This window comes from Callithrix jacchus, chromosome 15 (genome assembly GCF_049354715.1).
Source record: "Callithrix jacchus isolate 240 chromosome 15, calJac240_pri, whole genome shotgun sequence".
In the NCBI taxonomy this organism is placed as follows: Eukaryota; Metazoa; Chordata; class Mammalia; order Primates; family Cebidae; genus Callithrix; species Callithrix jacchus.
Window position 1 is genome coordinate 26,378,471 of NC_133516.1, and position 23,170 is coordinate 26,401,640.

The 23,170-nt window shown below is 39.7% G+C and overlaps 1 protein-coding gene across 23 annotated transcripts in view; it reads right to left on the reverse strand.

Moving 5' to 3' along the window:
- Positions 1–21,480, reverse strand: part of ANO10 (anoctamin 10) — a 235,295-nt gene extending 213,815 nt beyond the window's left edge. For 12 of the 23 annotated variants that reach the window (XR_001907298.5, XR_013527249.1, XR_008476706.2 and 9 more), the window contains exons 1-4: positions 21,374–21,480; positions 4,726–4,878; positions 1,553–1,750; positions 24–158 (exon numbers count right to left, since the gene is read on the reverse strand). Coding sequence is in view for 20 of the 23 variants with exons in the window: in XM_078350608.1 (XP_078206734.1) it covers positions 24–158; positions 1,553–1,750; positions 4,726–4,864 (472 nt within the window). In the remaining 3 variants the exon portion in view is untranslated. The remainder of the gene's footprint in view (positions 1–23; positions 159–1,552; positions 1,751–4,725; positions 4,879–21,373) is intronic. The other 11 variants (XM_035275010.3, XM_078350605.1, XM_078350603.1 and 8 more) reach the window with 3 other exon arrangements.
- Positions 21,481–23,170: the final 1,690 nt, after the last annotated feature.

Here is a 23,170-nt window from a genome sequence, read left to right on the forward strand (position 1 = left end):
AATTGGCTGAAATAGTGACTTACATAATGATTTTCCTGGATACAACTTTGCCTGGGGGTAGCCAGGGATCATTTTTTCATCTTTAGCTCTAAGATTTTCAAGTTCATGTTTGATAATGAATTGACATTCTGCCATTGTCAGGAAATCATCATTATTATCTAAAATAAAACAGAAATTACCAGATTTTTTTAGTAACAAACTAAAAGTATTCCAATTACCTGAGATTGTGGAAATAGTGGTGTAAACAATAAACAATTAATGTAAGTAATCAGAGTACGAAGCTGGCAAATTAAATAGAACATAAAGCTTTTTAAATATTTTATAAGAATAAAAAAAATTCTGTTATGCCTTCATGTAATACAATTCTACAATAACCATTTTAATAGTTATAGTAGAAATATTCAACAAGCATTTAATTGATCTCATTTAGTACTAATGAGCAGAAAGCAGTATGTTCTTGAATACTAATAATAAGTTAAATTTATTAACGTATTATTATATTAAACCAAATATGGAACTGAAGAAGTTTGCATATGGCAAATTATCCTCCTTCATACTCTCAAGCCCATTCCATTCCCTTCTGGAGTCGAACATCCCGTCCATTAATAAGAGAGAAGAAAGTCGTGTAAGAAAATATTGTTGCTATTTGACAGGTGAATTATCTTAAATAAGGTAAATTTCATCTGGAACATTTATTCACTAAGGTACAAAAATCCAGAGTAAGTTAATCCAAAGAAGTCTAATCCCATATTCTAACTCTGAAAGCCCTGGAAGGGATCAATTTGATTCTGAAACCAAGCTCCCATCCTGTTATATCTACCCCAGCTTTCCCGGGGCTTTCCAAGTTCTCTAGCAGAGAAAATATTCTCTACTACAACCTGCTTTGGGGCCAATATAGAACCAATGACCCTATCACATTCAGCAGGAGCCAGAAAATTCAGGAAATGAGGTTTGTAGGGTACTGAACTACTACTGTGTTTCTTATTAAGATTTTTCTAATAAATACTCACATGTGGTTATTTGTAGAAAATAATCTCTATGAGATGCAACTTTTATAGTTAATTTCTTATTACTTTACATGCTTTTTTTGTAGAGTTAGAAAATATAATATGTAATTTATGTTTTTTTGGTGTATTCTGTTAACTTAGAATTGGTGACAATCATTCTGCTTTCAAAAATAGTATTTTTCTATATCAAGCTACTGAATACTCATCATTATAAGAATTATAAGTTACACATGTTCTTCTAATTTGTGTTCATCCAGAAGGGGGCAAAGGATGGTGATGGGCCAAATCTGGCCTGCCACATGGTTTTATAAATTAAGTTTTATTGGAACACAGCCTCACCCATTCATTTACTTATGGTCTATGGCTGCTTATTTGCTCTACAATGGCAGTATTAAGTAACTGCAGCAGAGACCACAGGACTGTAAAGCCTAAAATATTTACTATTTGACCCTTTACTGAAAAAAGTTTGCTAAGCCCTGATCTATTAATCAAAAACTTCTTTTTGAGAAATGGATTCTAACAGAGACAAATAACTTAGGGCTTACCATCAAAACCTTTGAAGTTCTGTCTGGTTCTGTATGTGAAGGCTCTCATGGTGTTATCATTGCACTCTTTCACCAATCCCACTGCTTCTGCCCCCAGTAACATTCTAATCTTGGAGGCACCAACAAGATATAAGTTCTTATTTTCTAGTGTTTCTTGCTCATATTTATTTAACAATGGTCTAAATAACAACTGAGCACCTATAAAAACAAAAGGTAAGGACAATCTTAGAAACAAACATAAAAGTTTCAAAAACAAAAACTTTCTAAATAAATATAATGTTTCTAGTTTGGTAGAAGAAACAGAAATTATATTAGCAATTTAAATCCATCTTCCAAGAAAATAACGTAAGTACATTGGGTATGGTAGTTCTTTATAGTTTTTTAATAAATGCAAAAATTGAAAAATGTAGCACTAAGAAACGTGCCACTCATTCAAATGAAAAGTAGATATGAGAACTCAATATTTATGAGCTATAGGTATAAAAGTGTACCAAGCAAAAATATAGAACAAAGGTTGCAGTTTCTTAATATAAACATAATAGAACAAAATTTAAGGAAATTAATTTGGAACAAAATATTTCAGTTAAAAAAAAGTAATACAATTACAATTACATTGGACTATAACAAATTTTGTGAATGTTAACTACTAAATAATAAAAAAGCAATATAACTTTTCAGTGATTTTTCCCATAAATTTCTATGTTTTATTTGGTTTTACGATATTTTTCTGAAATAAGTTCTCAAAACATGAAAAGATGCCATAATTTGATAATATACATATAATAATTACTTAAAAGATTATTTAAAAAGATTCTTTCTACCTACATCAATTTTTTATTTTTGAGACAGGGTCTCACTCTATTGCCCAGGTTGGAGTGCAGTGGCACAATCTTGGCTCACTGCAACCTCCACTGCTAGGTTCAGGTGATCCTCCCATCTTTGCCTCTCAAGTAGGTGAAACTACAGGTGTGTGCCACCACGCTAAGGTATTTCTTTGTAGAGACAGGATTTTACCATGTTGCCCAGGCTGGTCTTAAATTTCTGAGCTCAAGAGATCCACCCACTTTGGACTCCCGAGTGCTGGGATTACAGGCATAAGCCACAGTGCCTGGCCTCAAACTTTTAAAAGTACATTTTTTACTATTTACCCCCAGAGATGGTTGACAGGAATTATGAAAATATTAATCAAATGATAAAAGGATCATGAGAAGAATTTATATTTCACTTATCAAATAAATTAATATATTAAGATTGTTTTATGACATTATATAGATAATTTACAGTAAAGTTATTAAAGACTTTAGTAAAAGGTATAATCAATTTACAGAAAACACAAATGGCTCTTAAATATAAGATCCTTAACCTCACGCATATTAAGATAAATGTAAAAACTACATCAATATGCTGTTTCTCACTTCTCACACTGCAAAGATGGAAAGTTTGATAATAGGTTGGTGAGTGTGGTAGCCATGAAATACTCCATTCCACCAGGTCTCCCCTCAAGAGAAGCTGCTTTGAAGAGCAGGGTTGACTACCAGGCTCCTGTTGCCATACGTTAAGATGCTTCTCCCAGTGGCTTCCAGCCATCAGCTGAGCACAGATGGGACACTGAAACAAGGCCATTCCTGTGCAACGTAAGTATCCTTTAAAGGCAACTTTAAGCCTGGCTGTTTCTCAGAACTGGGCTGCAGTCTGAGGCATACAAGCCATTTTTAGAGGAGTAGAAACTGGTATAAACTTTCTTTTAATTAGTTAATTTATTTATTTATGTTGAGACACAGTCTTGCTCTATCGCCCAGACTGGAACGCAATGGCACTATATTGGCTCACTGCAACCTCCGCCTCCAATGATTCAAGTGATTCTCCTGCTTCAGTCCCCCAAATAACTGGGATTACAGGTACATGCAGCCACGCCTGGCTAATTTTTGTATTTTTAATAGAGATGAGGTTTCACCATGTTGGCCAGGCTGGTCTTGAACTCCTGACCTCAAGTGATCTGCCCGCCTCAGCCTCCCAAAGTCCTGTGATTATAGACGTGAGCAACTGTGCCTGGTATAACCTTTATGAAGAACCATTTGTTAACATCTTGATTTGAAAAGAGCATTTTTTTCAGATATTTAGTGATCTTTCATTATATGTTCATATTTAGAAAAGAAGCTCTATGAGGCTAAATGGAAGTTCTGAGGGCTTATATGAAGCTCATCAAGGATGGCCTTTAATGTAAGGTCTTCCTCCCCTCCATTGACCTTTCCCAGAAGCAATGACTTTCAAATTGTTCAGGTGATTCCTTTGTTATTTGTTTTCATGCCATCAAATAACATGCTTACAAAACTATTTCTTGATTTTTCAGTTTTAAGCATTGAAGATGAGAATTTAGCTCACTTTCCTTCTTCACCATTTCCATTCACCATTCCCATCACCTATTCTCACATTATGGTTAAATCATCCTTTGGTTTCATCGAGTCAGTGTGTGATTATGACTACATGTTATTTAGAGCTGAGCCTTACAGTATGCTATGATTTTCCTTTCTCATACTTTCCATTTTCCCAAAAGTTGCTGTCTTGTGTTATCATTTGCTTAGTTTATTATGTACCTATCAATAATCCAATCCCCCAAGTTCTCTGCCAACTATCTCTCTCCTTGATTCCCTGACATGAAAGACAAGGATCATGGAGCTCTTTTATAGTTGGTATACGCATGATTCATTTGTTCATGCCAGGCATTGCTTTGTGGCAGCTCTTCCGCATACTTTTCTTTAATTTGAATTTTTTTCTACCCTGATGATAACATCTTTGCAGGCAGAGACCATATTTCTCTCTCCCATAGCACCATAACTGAAACATAAAGAGCATACAATAGATACTTGTCCGTTCATTTGACAAATATTTCTCAAGCACCTACTATGCACCAAACACAGTGGTAGGCACAGTATTTAGAGCTGTGAAGAAAACCACTCATGCTGCTTTCAGTTTAATGGAAACTTAAAGCCTAATGTTGATTTAAGACCTCCTTTCAAGCGCTAGATAGCTAATAAAAGGCAAAAATAAACAAATAAACATTAGTAAATAAATCAATGAAAATATAAAACACATTTGCAAATATGTTTTTAGTGACTAAGCATACAGTGTGGGAGGCCAGACTAAGTTTACTGAGTAGTGACTATTTTACTCACCTCCATGTTTTTTTGGAGCTATAATTCTGTTTTTCAGCCATTCTTTGGTTTCTTCTTTGACATCCTGAGCAAATTCTATGACCACCAAAGGCGTGAAAGAACTTTCAGAAGTATCCAAAGCTGATAAGGTCACTTTCATCTTTGACAAACCTGCTGAAAATTACAATGAAGAGCAAAAATAGGTCGTTATTATGGCAGAGAAATATGCTATAGACTTTATTTTCTCTCATTTATACCTAATTCTGGCTTCCAAGACAAAAGCAAATTTCTCATGATTCAGATGGGTTATGACAGACTCAACCAATGGTTCAAAGTGCACAGGTGAGTCAAACTTCAGAAAGAACATCATCCTTTTCTATAAGCAGCTCAGAAAACAGCAGAATAGACATTTGTGTAAATGAAGAATACAATGTAAAATGTGCTCTCACACAAGTAGAATAAGTAAGTATTTACAAATAATGTGACATCTGAACCGGATTCAGAGGAATGAGTAAGAGTCTGCCAGATACACAATGAGTGGTATTCTAAGTAGATGAAATTATATTTCCCTAGAAAATAATGATGAAAAAACAGCCAAGAGACTCAGAGAAATACAAATGTTAAGGTATGGTTGGAACATTAGCTTTGTATAGGGGGAAAGAAAGGTGGGAATGAACTGGTATCCAACTAGGGTCCCAGATTACAAAGGAAATGGGCTTTGTCTAACATACAATGGAAGTCACCAATTCATTATGAGCAGGGAACTGTTGTAGTCAGTAGGGAGCTATTACAGATCACAAAGGGTCAGCCTAGAGTGTGGAAGGCCAGTTAGGGGCCATTAAAGTAGTCTAGAAAAAGCTGATACTGGCCTGAACAATGACAATGAAGAGGAAAGGATAGCTTGGGGGTTAAATCTATAGAAGCAGACAACTGGACTGAATAAAACTACTGAAGAAAAAAAAAAAAAAGAAAAAGAAAAACTCACAGTGGGTAATGAGTAGTCAGGGTGTAATTATATGGAACTCTCTACAGTACCCATCTCAGCTAGGCAGAACCACTACTATACATTTCCTCCAAAACTACTTATCCTCAAAGTGACACATTAACTATGAACACAAGCCAAGATTTCTACTTCCAGGATAGCAGATTAAGGGGTTCAAACAAACTCTTCTGCTGAAGACAGCTAGACAATACACACCCACACTCACATACTCTCATATATATTTGCGTATATATATATGTGATCCCACAAGTGGAAAATTTCACACATAAGTACTTAGCACAAAGTTCATCTCATGCACAAAATTATTTAAAATATTACATAAAATTACTTTTAGCCTATGTGTATAAAGTGCATGTGAAGCATACATTTCATGTTTAGCCTTGGGTCCCACTCCCAAGAGAACTCATTATATAAACACAAATATTCCAAGATCCAAAAAAAAAAAAATCAAAAATCTGAAATACTATTGGTCCTAGCATTTTGGATAAGGAATACGTAACCTGTATTTTTAAAAATGTGTGAATAACAAAAAGCCAACTAAGCTGGGCATGGTGGCTCACACCTGTAATCCCAGCTATTTGGGAGGCTGAGACTAGAGGATCACTTGAGCCCAGGAGTTCAACACAAGCCTGAGCAACACAGCAAGACCCTGTCACCAAGAAAAAAAAAAGGCAGTGGGAAATAATGGAGTCCACATCCAGAAGAAAGCTAAGCACTTGCAACCAGTTTGTCTGGTGCCTCTGCTGAGAGGGTGAGAAGCTAAGCAGAGCTTCTGTTGGCCATGGGAGGCTAGGAAACAAAACGAGTATGCAATTTGAACTGGGACCTGAAAAGGCTACATCCTAAACATAATAGTGAAGGAGAATTACATCACCCTGATAGGAACAAAATTTTAGGTTTGTATCATCCCAATTAGGAGAAAAGTTAGTACATATGAAAATGAAAAATAGGTAACAAGCAATAGAAACAAACACATAATAGATCCAAATTATTTAAAATAGTTATAAATTCAAAGAACTAAAAGATTAATAATTTTGGCAAAGAACTGAAAACTCTTTTTTTTTTTTTTTTTGAGACGGAGTCTTGCTCCGTCGCCAGGCTGAAGTGCAGTGGCGTGATCTTGGCTCACTGCAACCTCCGCCTCCTGGGTTCAAGCGATTCTTCTGCCTCAGCCTCTCGAGTAACTGGTATCACAAGCACGTGCCACCATGCTTGGCTAATTTTTGTATTTTTAGTAGAGATGGGGTTTCACCATGTTGGCCAGGATGGTCTCAATCTCTTGACCTCGTGATCCGCCCACCTCAGCCTCCCAAAGTGCTGGGATTACAAGCGTGCGTGAGCCACCGTGCCCGGCCCTGAAAACTCTTTTTAATGGAAATTCTAGAATTTAAAAATATGAGTCGAAATTAAAAACCCAAGAGAGGCTTTACAGAAAATCAGACAAAACTAAAGATAAAAACCAAACAATAACATAGACACAAAGAAAATATCTAGAATTAAGCTGTGAGAACAAAAAAGGAAGAACATACAGTAAAAAGAGTATGAGATGAGGAACTAGAAGGAACTAAAAGGGGGAGGTATCAGAGTAAAAACAGTATCTGAAGAGAGACTGACCAAGAATTTCCAAAAGCTCATATACCAAGGCACAGATTTAAGAATCTCTATATACCCCCCATCAGGATAAATAAAAAGTGTAGCAAAAAACAATAAAAAAAAAAACAAGACACAGAAAAATCTTAAAGCAGAAAAATAAAGACAAATACTTTGAAGAGCAATAATTAGACTGAAAGAATATCTTCAATGTACCAAGAGAGTATTATGGCTAATCTGAAATTATATAATTGGTCAAAATATGCCTTAAGAATAAAAGAGAAATAAAGCCCATTTTCTTTCTTTTTTTGAAACGGAGTCTTGCTCTGTCACCAGGCCAGTGCAGCGGTGCAATCTTGGGTCACTGCAACCTCCACCTCTGGGGTTCAAGCGATTCCCCTACCTCAGCCTCCCGAGTAGCTTGGACTACAGGCATGTGCCGCCATGTCTGGCTAATTTTTTGCATTTTAGTAGAGATAGGATTTCACCATGTTGGTCAGGACGGTCTTGATCTCCTGACCTCATGATCTGCCCGCCTCGGCCTCCCAAAATGCTGAGATTATAGGCGTGAGCCACCATGCCGAGCCTAAGCCATTTTCAAACAGAAAAATTGAGAGGATTTATCAGCATACTTAAATAAAAAAAAAAAAACACAGTATTTTTTTTTTTTGAGACAGGGTTTCACTCTTTTACCCAGGCTAGAGTACAGTAGGATGCGCCACCACACCCAGCTAATTTTTGTATTTTTTGGAGAGACAGGGTTTTGCCACGTTGCCCAAGCTTATCTTGAACTCCTGGGCTAAATTGATCCTTTCACTTCGGCCTCCCCAAGTGCTAGGACTTCAGTTTCACGTGTGAGCCACTGTACCTGGTCTTTTTTTTTTGAAACAGAGTCTTGCTCTGTCACCCAGGTAGCCTGGAGTACAGTGGTATGATCGTAGCTCACTGCAGCCTCAAACTCTGGAGCCCAAGCAATCCTCCCACTTCAACCTTCCAAGAAGCTAGAATCACAGTTGTGTGCCATGGCACCCAGCACACAACTTACGTTTTGTAGAGACAGGGTCTCCCTATGTTGCCCAGGCTGGTCTCAAACTACTGAGCTCAAGCAATCCTCCCACCTTGGCTTCACAAAGTGCTGGGACTGCAGGTGTGAGCCAGCATGCCTGGTCAAGAGTATTAAGACAGAAGGAAATGATTGCAAATGATCGGGCAACTGTGACATAGAAATCTTATATTTAGTGAGCAGACGGCATCCATAATACAGGAACTCCCCTACCGCCTTTTAAATTTAATTTCTTCTTTACTAAATTTCTCTTTTGTTGGATTTCTCACTACACATAATACACTATACTAGGTACCTACATACATGATTCTACATAATCTTCCTAAAACCCTATAATTTATACTTTAAAAAGCAAGAGGAAAATTGAACCAAGTCACTTTGTTTAGCTCATATAGAGAAAATAGAGTCATTAGACATATCCAAATTCTATATGTTGTTTCCTACTGAATGAAACCTTAATTTTGAATTGTCTACCATACAACTCTGTTGAAGATGATCTAAACAGAGTTTAAGACAAAACGACAAAGCGAAACCACATTACAGAATATTCTGGCCTAAAGCAAAATTAAATGTATCAAAAATAAGTAAAACAGTGCCCAAATATTAATAACAAAAAATAGTCAGCAGCCAAAAAGTAAACCTCAAGCCAAAATCATGACCAGCTGAAGACAATACCAACAACGAACTGATAACAAAGGATCCTTTTGACAATCTCAAGAATTCCGACCATTTATGGTCATGCATCACTTAATGACAAAGACAGTTCTGAGAAATGGGTTGTTTCACTGTTGTGGAAACATCACAGAATGTACTTATACAAACCTAGATGGCATAACCTACTACATACCTAGAGTATGCAGTATAGCTTACTGCTCCAAGGCTACAAACCTATACAGCATGTTACTGCACTGAATCCTGCAGACAATTGTAACACAGCAATAAAATTTATATATCTAAACACAGAAAAGGTACAGTGAAAATATAGTATAAAAGATTCAAAAATGAATACACCTGTATAGGATACTTACCATGAATGGAGCTTGCAGGACTCAGAGTTACTCTGGGTGATGCAGTGAGTGAATGGTGAAGGCCTAAGATACTACTGTACACTTCTGTAGACTTTATAAACACTGTACATTTAGGCTATACTAAATATATTAAAGTTTTATTCAGTAATAAGTTAACCTTAGCTAACTGTAACTTTATAAACTTTTGATTTTTTGACTTTTGTAATAACACTTAGTGTAACACACATTGTACAGCCATACAAAAATATTTTATTTATATCTTTATTCTAGAAGCCATTTTCTATTTAATTTTTTTTAATTTTTAAATGTTTTTGTTAAAACTAAGACATAAACACATTAACCTAGGTCTATACAGGGTCAATATCAACAATATTACTGTCTTCCACCTCCACACCTTGTCTCACTGGAAGGTCTTCAGAGGCACTAACACACACGGAGCTATCATCTCCTATAACAACTTCAGAATACCTCCTGAAGGAATTGCCTGAGGCTGTTTTACAGTTAACTTTTTTTTTAATGTAAGGAAGCGTACACTCTAAAATGATGATTAAGAGTATAGTATAGTAAATATATAAACCAGAAAAAGTGGTTTATTATCATTGTCAGGTATTATGTACTGCACATAATTGTATGTACTACTATTATGCAACTGGCAGCACACAGGTCTGTTTACACTCGCATCACCACAAACACATGAATAATGTATTACACTACAATGTCACCAGGTGACATGAATTTTTCAGCTGTTATAATCTTATGGGACCATCATATTTGCAATCTGTTGTTGATCGAAATGTTACTATGCAATACATGACTATACATGCATGCGTCTGCAAATTAATCTTTATAACACTATCAGGCACTGAAAAACAGCTAGACATTTTAGTAAATTGCTGAATTATACCAAATTTATTTTACGAATACTAAATATCAGTAATCCTTAATAATTCATTTAAAGGGTGGTTAATAAGTAGTCCTTACCAATCTGTAAAAATGAAAGCCTATGAAATTATATCCTATGGACTGAAATGAACCCCAAAAGAACCTGGATTTTCAGGATCAGTTCAGGAGAATATCAAGAGAATCTTCAAGACCTTGTCTAGGGTTTCTTTTCTAGTTATCTATCCAATCCTTTTTCCTTGGTTCCTGTGGCAGAGATTTGAGCTGTCCTCTGAAATCCACTCTTTGTTTGTTTAAGCACATGACTAGGCTACATTTTCCATGCAGTTGGAGTTAGGTGAGCATGGGACTAAATTCTAGACAATAGTTTGTGAGCAGAAGTACTCACAACTCTAGGACAAGCCTTTTAAGGGAGTGATTCTATCTCTCCTCATTGTTTTCTTTCCCTTTTCCATGGGCCCTGGGGATACTGAGGAGATACAAGACAGGAAAGTATGGCTTCCTAGATTAGAAGGGAGTTGAGCTACCCATCAATCCAGAATACCTCCTGCCTTGGACAGTTAGATGAGTGAGAAATCTATATGTTTGAACCTATTGCATATGTCAGGATTTAAACAATACAGCAATCTAGCCTGGTCTGATTAACAGTACACAATCCCTCTGTCTTGTTTTGTTCTAGCAGTTTGGACTTTGGTTAATTATGTCTTACCATTAGAATTGGTTAAAAAGAGCTTGATCTCTGGAGAGAGACAGACATAAATTCAAATTCAATTCTTGACTACTCTCTCAGGCAATTTATTTATCCTCTTCTGTAAAGTGGGATTAATAAAAGTACATGCCACACTGAATGGTGAGAGAGGAAATGGGAAACATGTACAGCACAGTGCTTGCCACATAGTAGACATGCAACAAATGATAACCTTTTTATAACTGGCTACTAAATAGAATATTAAAATTCTGGAATTAAACTCTCTTCGGAGAAATTCTAGACAACTCTGATCAAGTGTCCAGCTCTAACCAGCAAGAATAAATATGATAAGGCTGAGAGTAAAATAATTAGCCATAAGGTAGAAGTAGTCTATCTAGTGTCAAAGATACTCTTGTTGGAATAGCCCAAACTTCTGTTAAAAAATATTAATAACACTTTTAGATGCACAAAAAAACAAAACACCTTAAATTCAAAGTTATCATAGACTCTTTCCTTGGTCTCCAGAATGCTTTATTATACTGATTCTTTCCCTACCTCTAGAATCTCCTTTTCCTTCTGTCTTCTCCCAACACTATTTGCAAAAATGTGCCCAAGTCATTTCTTCTTTAAGTGTAGTGGAACAAAGAAAATTAAATATAATATACATATATGGCCAAGAAACAAACCCTAGACTTTTGACTTCTTTCTATATAATTTCTCCCTCTAAACCCTTTTCTCTTAAATTCAAACTCTAACCTCTGTGTTGCTGTCTTTGCAATTTGTTTCCAGTTGTGTCTTCTAAGTTGAGCTCCATCAGGAGTTTCCAATACTGTTATCTCACTAAAACTTGTCTCAATAGAATCAAAACTAAACATAAACTTCTCCCCAGCCTCACTTTCCTTCCCTGTTTCCCTACCTTTCTCAGGGATAGCCCCCTTCAGCTCCATTACCAAGCTTGCAAAATAGTGGAGCCAACCTGGAGATGTACAAATGGAGTCAGTCACTTACGGCTTAGAGGCCTTGCACTAAAATGTTTTTCATGTGACCCTACCTAACTCAGTGATTCTCAACCAGGGCAATTTTCAGACTTTAGACATACTTATTCTAACTGTGCACTTTATATAAGCTTTAATGACTCCAAAGTACAAGAGTAAATCAAATTCAAGGGAACAATAACAAAGGAAGTGGCCAACACGGCATAACATCTTTCCTTTCTTCTGTAGAAATCACAATCTTGTAGCAATCTGATTAAACAGATTCAGGATAGCTGGCTTAAACCATTCAACTTTTTTTCCTCTAACAGAGCTTATGTTTTGTCAGGGGCATAAAAGGTCTTATAAATGAATGTTGGATTCAAATTATACACCAGGCTGGGCATGGTGGCTCATGCCTGTAATCCCAGCACTTTGGGGGGCCAAAGTGGGTGGAACACCTGAGGTCAGGAGTTTGAGACCAACCCAGGCAATGTGGTGAAACCCAGTCTCTATTAAAAATACAAAATTTAGCCAGGTGTGGTGGTGCATGCCTGTAATTTCAGCTACTCAGGAGGCTGAGGTAGGAGAACTGCTTGAACCCGGGAGGCAAAGGTTGCAGTGAGTCAAGATCACGCCACTGCACTCCAGCCTGGGTGACAAAGCAAGATTGTGTCTTAAAAATATATATATCAAATTATACTCCAAATATATAGGGAATGCTATTTAAAGATACCAGCTAAATCAATACTCAACATGCAAGATTCAATGAAGGAAATCAGATCAAGACAAAATCTAGTAGTCACCTCCAAATAGCTAATAATGTAGTCAGAACACTCAATGCCTAAAAATTTTGGACCAGACAATGGGAACACATGTTCTACAACAGGAAACAATGTGTAAAATCAATGAAGCAAGAATAAAGACAGCAAGGGAAAAGAACAAGAAGAAGACTGACCTAACCAGAGCAGAGGGGCTGTTTTATTAGATGCAGCCATTTAAGGATAACAAATGCTATAGTTTACAAGTGATCCAATGGCCAGTAAGTTTCTGAGCAGAGAATTTTGTGTCAAAGTAATACGAATCTCAGTAAGTAAATCTAGGGGGCGAGAATATAGGTATTCTTTATGGTATTCTTTTAACTCTCTGGACTGAAATTTTTCGTAATAAAAAGCTGGTGGGGGAGAATACTAACCTACCAGTGGAATACAGAGGCTGAGTTCATCACCTTCAAAATGGAAATATCAAATACAATAAACACTTACCATGTGCTTACTATGAGCCAGGGCATGACCGACTAAAGGTACAAAAGTAAATAAAGTCTACCTCTTGCTTTTGAAGAGTGCTTAGTCTAGTAGCAGAAGCAAGCATGCATTGAATTATTCTAACACATGGGCTAAGCATAGTAGCAGGAACCCAACGAGTAGGGGTAGCCTCAGGAGGGCACTGTCTGGGAAGGGAAGATGGAAACCAGACAGCATTCAACTTGGACCAGATATACAGAAAACCCCAAGGTTTCCAACCTTGGATATGGGAAGAATAACTATGTGTGAAAAAAATAGCAAAGTGGGAAAGAATGGCTAGTTTAAGGGAACAATAAAGTGTTCAGCAGAGTATGTGGGGACCTGCATCGAAGATCAATGTTTTTGAACATTTATGCATTGTTCAATGTGAGTAATAAAAGGCCCACCTTATTCATAATAATCAGATCATAAAAAAATGTTGCTGAGATACTGAAAGCAGGTTTCCATTCCAAATGTATATGACCACTATCTACAAATTCATACATTTGCTCACTGATTATTCTCATTTGTGATACTTTATGCCTTTCATTATGCAAGGCACAACCTTAACAATATTTGCAATATGACAGACAAGTTTCTGTTTTTTTTTGTTTTTTTGTTTGAGATGGAGTCTCACTCTGTCTCCCAGGCTGGAGTGCAGTGACGTGATCTCGGCTCACTGCAACCTCCGCATCCTGGGTTCAAGCAATTCTCCTGCCTCAGCCTCCCGAGTAGCTGGAACTACAGGCAAGTGCCACCGCGCCCGGCTAATTTTTTGTATTTTTAGTAGAGACAGGGTTTCACTGTGTTAGCCAGGATGATCTTGATCTTCTGACCTCGTGATCTGCCTGTCTCAGCCTCCCAAAGTGCTGGGATTACAGCCATGAATGAACCACCACGCTCAGCCACAAATTTCACTATCCCTGATATACAAACAGTTCTTACAAATCAACAACAGAAAATACAAAAACCTAAAAATACAACTCATTAAAAAATGCTGAGACATATTTGAAAAGATGTCCAGAGTCACCAAGTTAAAAAATGCAAAGTAACAATAAGATATTTTTCCCTTTTCAAATCAGCCAAAGCTAAAAGATGGAAAGAATCCAGTTTGGGGGTAGGTGTAGAAAACCTAGCATTTTCACACATTGCTGACAGATGTCATAATTTGATGTCACATTTCTAGAAAGAAGAGAGGCAATAAGACAAATAATATTGAACATTCATACTCTTCAATATAACAATAGTATTTCTGAGAATTTATCCCAAATTCTTAGAAGAAAACTAAACAAAATATGTATATAGTTTATTACGGTTTTTGTGGAATTTATCTAAAAAAAGATAAGTAAACCAAATATACATGTAAAAGTTCATTACAGATTATTTATGCATTTATGGCAAAAACAACTTAATACTTCAATGTCCATCCACAAGAAATTGGCTAAAGTATGGTACAAAAGTATGGTACAACACGATAGAGCCATTAATACTAAGATACAGACCCAACTATATTTATTAACACGGAGAGATTTCCTAATACATTGTAAGGTAAAAAATGTAAAGTATGATCCCATATAAATATATATAATAAATACATAGCAATAGCAAAATAATAGTAGCTATCATTTGCTAATGATTAACTACATGCAAGGCAGTGGGCTATAGACCACTGTACATTTTATGTGAAGAAGAAACTTTAACGCTTCCATTTTACCAATGAGAAAACTTAGGTAAAAAAGATTAGATTGTCCAACATCTTGCAATAGCAAACAGGGGAGCTGGGATTCACAACCAGACAGCCTGACCCCAAAGTCCACCTCCTGAAGCATGTGTATATGCGCACATCAAGCTATTGTGTGTGTGTGTTTGTGTGAATAAAAACTGCATCAATGGCTACTCAGATATACTTCTCCAAATTGTTCTTCCTAAGTAATAGCATTTGGGATGATTTTTATTTTATTACTTTTTTTAATTTGATTTTTAATGAGTGGTTTTTTTTTTTTGAGATGGAGTTTTGCTTGTGCTGCCCAGGCTACAGTGCAGTGGCACTCTCTCAGCTCAGTACAACCTCGGCCTCCTGGGTTCAAGTGATTCCCATGCCTTAGCCTCCTGAGTCGCTGGGATTACAGGTGCCCGCCACCATACCCAGCTAATTTTTTGTATTTTCAGTAGAAATGGGGTTTTGCTATGTTGGCCAGGCTGGTCTTGAACTCCTGACCTCAGGTTATCCACCCACCTCAGTCTCCCAAAGTGCTGGGATTATAGGTGTGAGCCACAGCGCCCGGCCTATGAGTGGGTATTTCTAATAATCAGAAAAAAAGTGGCTCTGTATTTGGAAAATACTACAGAAGCTTCACATTCTCAATAGCAAATGTAGGATATACCCTTCAGTTAAGGCCAAATGATATTTTAAAATCAAGATATATATATAATACAAGATATTTTGCTTTTCTTCACCAGACTAAAGGCATGGCAACCTTGTATAAAAACTACCTAGATTTAAAATTTGGTTTGTTCTGAGAAAAGGTTAACAGTGAAATGTCTTCTATTCAACCATATGTGAAATAAAAGGATCCATACATAAAGCACATCACCTTCTATCCAGCTCCTACCCAGGAGACTGCAAAGCTTCAGGGAGCTGGACATTGACAGACTCTTTAAGATGGGAAGGAGTCTTAGGGATCAGTTAGTCCCTCACTATCATGCTATGCAGATCCAAAGTCACACCACCAGTGTGGCAGAAGCAGAATTGGAATCCAATGCTCTTTGAACACCACCATGCCATCAGAAGACAACCTTTTGTCTTTTCTTTTTGTAAACTTACCAGCCAATAAAGTCCAAGTCTGTATTATGCCCCCATCATAGAAATAACACTAGCCTTGCTACAATCATGCAGCTGCATGCTGTAAATGATAGCTAGTCTCAATAAAAATCTCAGGACTAACATAAGTGCTGGCATTGCTTTGATTCTGCTTTATGCAGTAAGAACCATGTGGGTAGGGGAAGACAGGCTGCTGGGCTTTTTTAGTGGAAGCTGGTAAGCCTGGCCCTTTTAAAGCTCCAGGACATAAAATGCTCTTGGAGCTTTGAATACTGCAGTGACAGTAAGAACCAGCTCTGCTCCTCTTGTGCCCACTTTCAGCCACTCTACACTTGTGCTGGTCATTATGCCACAATGCATGTACAGGCCAGCTTACTTAAGCCGTCTCTTCTTTCTGTCCCTGCAATTCCATTCAGGGGTGCCCTCTGCTCAGGAAATGTCTGTCCCTGTCCCCATATGGTAATCCCACCTGGGTATGCCACTCCTCGGGGAACTTCTGTATAGTTAAACCTCTGGGGATGCCCTCTCTTTGGGCTACTGCTGTGCCTCTCTGTTTTTACATGCAGTAGAATTATGGGTGTGACAGCCTTTCATCTTGCAGTTCACTGGCCAATGAAATCCAGGCTTGCTCCAGTCTCTCCTCTCCCTTTAACTGGCTCAATGACGTAAATATCAAATGTAAAGTAGTGGAAACAAGAAGCCTCCTGGAAGCCTTGGCCTAAACTGAGTTCTGGAATCTACATTTACCAGAGGGTCTTAATGGGAACTTGCTCTACTGTTACCAAGCATACGAGATGAAAAAGTGGAACCAAAATACCAGACAGGGACATGAAGGCTTTAAGTGTTCCTGCAGTTGTAGCAGGAAACTTATGGTTCCAGTTGGGGCCAATCTAAAAACAAACAATGATTCAACATACAGAGTTCCTGGGCACCAAAGAGTAGAACAATTTCTGCTATCACAGCCAATATCCTCCTTTGATCGGGACTCTAAGCCAGGACAGTAGCCAGGGTGACTATAAGGCATAGAGCAGCCAGGTTCCACACAGGCCTTGGGGCACGGGATCAAGAGACAGCAATTCCAAATTGTGTTATCAGGTGTTGAATTGCATATAGGCCCAAAGAGAGACCTAAAAATAAGTTAAATTCATGTGGTTTTTACATTAATAACTGGATCACTGGCCCACAAGAGGTAAATCCTGACTGTGGTAGTCAAGATGTAGAGAAAAACACAGTGAGTTCACCATGGAGAGGTTGGGAGGGGGGAGGAGAGAGGAGTTATTTTAACAAGGATCAGGAAAAGAATAATGAATCCTTTATTCTGTGTATTATTCTCTTCCTGCATTTGAGTAAAGAAAAAAAGTCAATGGAATTATCCCAAATTCAAAGGTTAAGAAGGAAATATATAACCTTATTCCAGATTCAAGGAGAAACAGGAACCAAAAGTATTCTCAGTCATGAAGCAGAATAGAAAACACTTCACTTCAGTAAGCGAAAAATGAAGGGTCACATTGCCCAAGCTGGAAGATGAGAGGAATTTCCGTAGGACAAAAGTTGCAATTTTAATGGCCAGGCTAAAATAGGGCCAGGCCATCTCCAGAGGACCTAAGATGTGGAGACACTACTTACCTACAGGCGGGCAGTTAATTGTGAGAGCAACTGTGGGAGCCTCCCTCCTTGATACCTAGGGCAGCTGCCTTGGGGAGTCACACAGATGTAGACAGACAGGAGTAGAAAATCAGCCTCGCATACACCCATCCTTACTATAAGTTTCTTGGTAACACAGATAATTTAGGGAAGCTGGTGAGGGCCACTCCCTGAGGGAACTCCATGCCCTCAGGATTCCACAGGAAGGTACAGGAGAGGCGAGACACAGGCTACTGAAGACAGTCCTGCCACAACAGTCCAGGCCCAGGCCTGATTAGATGCTGCACTGACCTCTGCATATAATCACCCAGTTGAGTCTAGCCATGGAAGCACCAGTGAGGAAAACAAGAATATTTACTCCTCTCACTCATGCCTCCATCTACTCTCATTACCCCAGATACTGCCAAGAGTTTGCTTGTTTTGGCTAGAATAATATCGGAAATATACTGTGGCTTCTTAGTAGAAATGCTCTAGAGGCTATGAGGTTGCCCTGGGCTAAAGAAGTTCTCAAGACACACAGACCTTTAAACCTGGGACAAGTTGGTCACACTTGGTAAAGAGTGTATTTCCTCCAAAATACCCAGGGACTGGAGTCAGCATCTGGCACTCCAAAAAGATTCCCACTGCCAATTCAAAGACTAATAAAAGCGATAATAAGCATGGATTACTCAGATCATCCTTTCTATTCTGTAACTCCCAGGTGATTTAGAAATGGCATATAAAAGTAATTAAAAGGCACCTTATTGGTTATACATCTTAATCAAACAGTAGTCTACTTACATAAAAAAAGTGAGCTAAATATCCCCTTCTAAGGGATGAGTTTTGGATATGAATTCAGGGAAGATGTATGCTTTCTAGCAGGCCTGCTTTACTTTACAAGTCTGCACCAGGTCATCCTGTTTAGGAGGATGCTCAGATTAAACCAGGCTGACATACAACAACTAAATACAGTGTAGGATCCCTGATTGGATCCTAAACATTAACAAGACAATTAGTGAAATTTCAATAAGGTCTGTATATTACACTTAATAGAATTATATCAATGTAAATTTCCCGATTTCAATAATCCTACGAGAGTCATATAAGATGTTCACATCTGGGGAAGCTAGGTGAAGGGCATAAGAAAATCTGTACTATTTTTGCAACTTTTTGTAAATCTAAAGTTATTTCAAAATAAAAAGCTTTTTAAAAAGAGCCTTTTCTGGGAGCTGGGCACAGTGGCTCAGGCCTGTAATCCCAGAACTTTGGGAGACTGTGGTGGGTAGCTCCATTGAGCTCAAGAGTTCAAGACCAGTGTGGGCAACATGGCGAAACCCTGTATCTACCATAAATACAAAAAAATAAGAAAATTAGCTGGACATGGTGAAGCATGCTTGTAGTCCCAGCTACCCTGGAGGCTGAGGTGGGAGGATCATCCAGCCCAGAGGTTGAGGCAGTGGTGAGCCATGACTGCACCACTGCACACACTCCAGCCTGGGCAACAGAATGAGGCCTTGTCAAAAAAAAAATCCTCTTCCAAAAAATCCATGATTTCCTTTTTCTAACACATACACACAAAAACTCACACACATTAAAAATACCTTTTGATTCACATAAAACATGAGACTTATGAGCTTGTAACCATTAAAACAAGTTTATTGCTTATAAAAACAGAAAGCTAGAGACAATTTAGTTATCTGGCAGATGAGAAATAGGCTAGTATGCCACAGCTGTGATGCAAGCCATGACAAATACATCTATCTTGGGCGACACTGATTTTTCACCTCCAAGCACAGTATTAGGCACATACCTAAAACTCTAATATTTAATAAAAGCATGAATCCATATGATGAATGATTATACAAGCATTTTCAAAGATGTTTAAGAAGAATTTATAGTGATCCATGAAAATGCTAAGTGAGAAAATATGAGGTGGAAAGAGAAAGCAATAGTATGAAGTAATATAACAATATTATTCCTATAATGTAACAATACTACCCCAATTTTGTGTCTATTCATATACACAAAAATACAAAAATTAGGAAGAAATGCATCAAAATGTTAATATGGCAAAATTACAGATTTTAAGAAGAAATGCATCAAAATGTTAATGTGGCAAAATTACAGATTTTAATTTTCATCCTTATACTTTTCTCTGTCTTCCAAGTTTACAATGAAAAACAGTTGGCCGGGCGTGGTGGCTCATGCCTGTAATTCCAGCACTTTGGGAGGCCAAGGTGGGCAGATCACCTGAGATCAGGAGTTCGAGACCAGCCTGGCCAACATGGTGAAACCCCATAGAGAAAAATTGTGTTTTCTCTACTAAAAACACAGAAATTAGCCGGGCGTGGTGGCAGGTGCCTGTAATCCCAGCTACTCAGGAGGCTAAGACTGGAGAATTGCTTGAACCTGGGAGGCGGAGGGTGCAGTGAGCCAAGATTGCGCCACTGCACTCTAGCCTGGGCGACAGAGCAAGACTCCGTCTCAACAAAAAAAAAAAAGTTGCACTTTGGGAGGCCGAGGCGGGTGGATCGCGAGGTCAAGAGATCGAGACCATCCTGGTCAACATGGTGAAACCCCGTCTCTACTAAAAATACAAAAAATTAGCTGGGCATGGTGGCGCATGCCTGTAATCCCAGCTACTCAGGAGGCTGAGGCAGGAGAATTGCCTGAACCCAGGAGGCGGAGGTTGCAGTGAGCCGAGATGGCGCCATTGCACTCCAGCCTGGGTAATTAGAGCGAAACTCCGTCTCAAAAAAAAAAAAAGAAAACATCTAGTCCTCTAGATTTGTATGACTTTAAGTTGAAAGTAGACACTACAAAATATATTTAACCGCTTTAAATCCCACAGGATTAGATTTAAACTCCGCAGGATTTAAGGCAATATGATACAACTGTGTTTGAGTCTTAATAAACCTCAGATGCACCTTTTAAGTCTGGGACCTCCATACACCGCCCTGTTGAAATAAGGTTTTACAGAAGGCAGCGCACAGCAATGCTAGCACTGTGAAGGCACCCGGAAAATCAGACGCCGCCTGTAGGGGAGAACCCCATTCCATTCACGTTCCTCAGGTGTCCCAGGCACTAGCCAGACAGGTATCTATTATTTAAACTGTACAGTATGTCCCAGTCAAAAGCCTGGAAACCCAATCACCTCGATGTGAGCATTATCCTGCAACTCTGCTCGGGCCAACCCCGCCTGGAGAAAGCCTAGCCCGCTCTGATCGCGGGACTGCTTCCTAGCAAGAAACCCCCCCACCCCCCCCCCAGCTGGCCCTTCCAAAAAGCACCCGTCACTCCGCTCCGCCGACAACCCCACCTATTGCCTCCTTTCCCAGAGCGCTGAGGCCCCCACATCCCCCATCCTGACTCCACCAGCCCCAAATTTCCGGCTGACTGCGTTTCCCTCAGGACTCAAACCTTCGCCCCAGACCCATATCCCCTCCACAAACCTCTGCCCTCCCCGGCGACCGCCACTCTCCTTAACACCTTCACTCGTCCCTGCCCCGACAGCCTCCGCGCCCATCCTAGTCCCACTTCCCATCCCCAGGGGTGCCGGCACTGAGAAGCGCCCCGGGAACGCAGGGCGGCGGCCGGGAGGAGCCCCTGGAGCCTGTAGCGGCCGAGGCTCAGTCGCTGCACGGAGCCGGGCTCTGGGCCTCGGACAGCTGGGGGTCTGTGGTGCCCTCCCCCACTCACCGGCTGCCGCACCGCTCCACGTCTTCGGGGGCGGGCCCGAGAGCTGGCGACAACCGGAGGCCGGGCGGGCGAGCGCTCTGTGCCGGGGGTGGGCGCCGCGGAGCGCTGGGCGTGTCGGACTCGGTGGGGCCTGGACGTGGTCACGCAGGAGGGGGCGGGGCCATGGCGGGAGAGGCGGGGCCTCACTGGGCGGTCGCCTTGGACGAGAACCTCGACCGGAACCGATCTGGAGAAACAAAAGGCGGCCCTTACTGGGCTGTCGCCTGGAACGGGAGCCCAGGCCTGCAAAAAGGGAGGGACCACCCTAGCACACTGACCACCCGCCGGGATCCGGAGGGCAGCGAGAGGCGGGGCTGAGAAGGAAGAGGCCTGGTTGGGCTGTCACTCCGAGCTGGGGTGGCACGCCGCCGGGCTCTCAGACAGTGAGCGGTCGGGGCGGGGAAGAGGAACACGCTCCTTCACTTTTCCCTCTTCCATCTCTTACAGACCAGAACCTGATTTTCTGGTCACGTTCAGGTATAAGAAGAAATCTCATTGTAACGGTAGCTCACTTTCAAGTTGTGAAAAACGCAGATCCATTTATAATTAAAACCTAACATCCAACTACAGCCAAATCCCTTTCAATAGTTTATAGGGTTTCCCAGTCGCTTACCTCTCTGAAAACCTCTTTTACTCTCCTACTTGCTGCTCTCCAGCCACACTGGTACCTTTGCTCCTCCTAGAACTCGCCAGACCAGACACCCTCCACCTCCTAACTCAGGGTCTTTGCCCCAGCCATTCCCTCTGCCCAGACAGCTCTTCCCTTAGATAGCTGCTTGGCTCACTTCCTCACCTCCCTCAGTCTGCTGGACTCTCACTTTCTCCCTGAGGCCCTTTCTAACCATCCTACCTATTATCTCTTCTCATCTCCTCCCTACCCTACCATTTCCTTACCTGCTCTCCTATTTCTTCTGTCCACCACATTTATTGACGTTGTTGTTGTTGTTGTTTTGAGATAGTCTCCCTTTGTCATCCAGGCTGGAGTGGCACAATCTCGGCTTACTGCATCCTCTGCCTCCTGGGTTCGAGCGATTCTCCTGACTCAGCCTCCTAAATAGCTGGGATTACAGGCGTGAGCCACAACGCCCAGCTAATTTTTGTATTTTTTGTAGAGGCAGGGTTTCACCATGTTGGCCAAGCTGGTCTCGAACGACTGACCTCAGGTGATCCGCCTGCCTCGGCCTCGGAAAGTGCTGGGATTACAGGTATGAGCCACCGCGCCTGCCCCACACTTACTGACTTCTAAAATTTTATGTTGTTACATTTATCTTCAGTCTCTCTCCCTAGAATGTAAGTTTCACAGGACAGGGATTTTTGCCGGTTTTGTCCATTGATATACAGTAGTTCCCCCTTATTTGCAGTTTGGCTTTAAGTGTTTTTAGTTACCCAGGGTCTACCACAGTCTAAAAATAGGTGAGGCCAGAACAATAAGATATTTGGAGAGAGAGAGAGAGAGAGAGAGAGAGAGAGAGAGAGACCATATTTACCTTTTATTACAGTCTGTTTTATAATTGTTCTATTTTATTATTGTTGTTGTTAATCCCTTACTGTACCTAATTTATAAATGAAACTTTATCATAGATGTGTATGTTTATATAGGAAAGAATAAATATAGTGTACATAGAGTTTTATACTATCCTTAGTTTCAAGCATCCACTGGGGATCTTGGAATGTATCTCCCGTAGATAATGGAGGATTACTCTATCCCCAATGTTTGGAACAGTGTTAGGTCCATAGTAGACAAACAATAACCTGAAA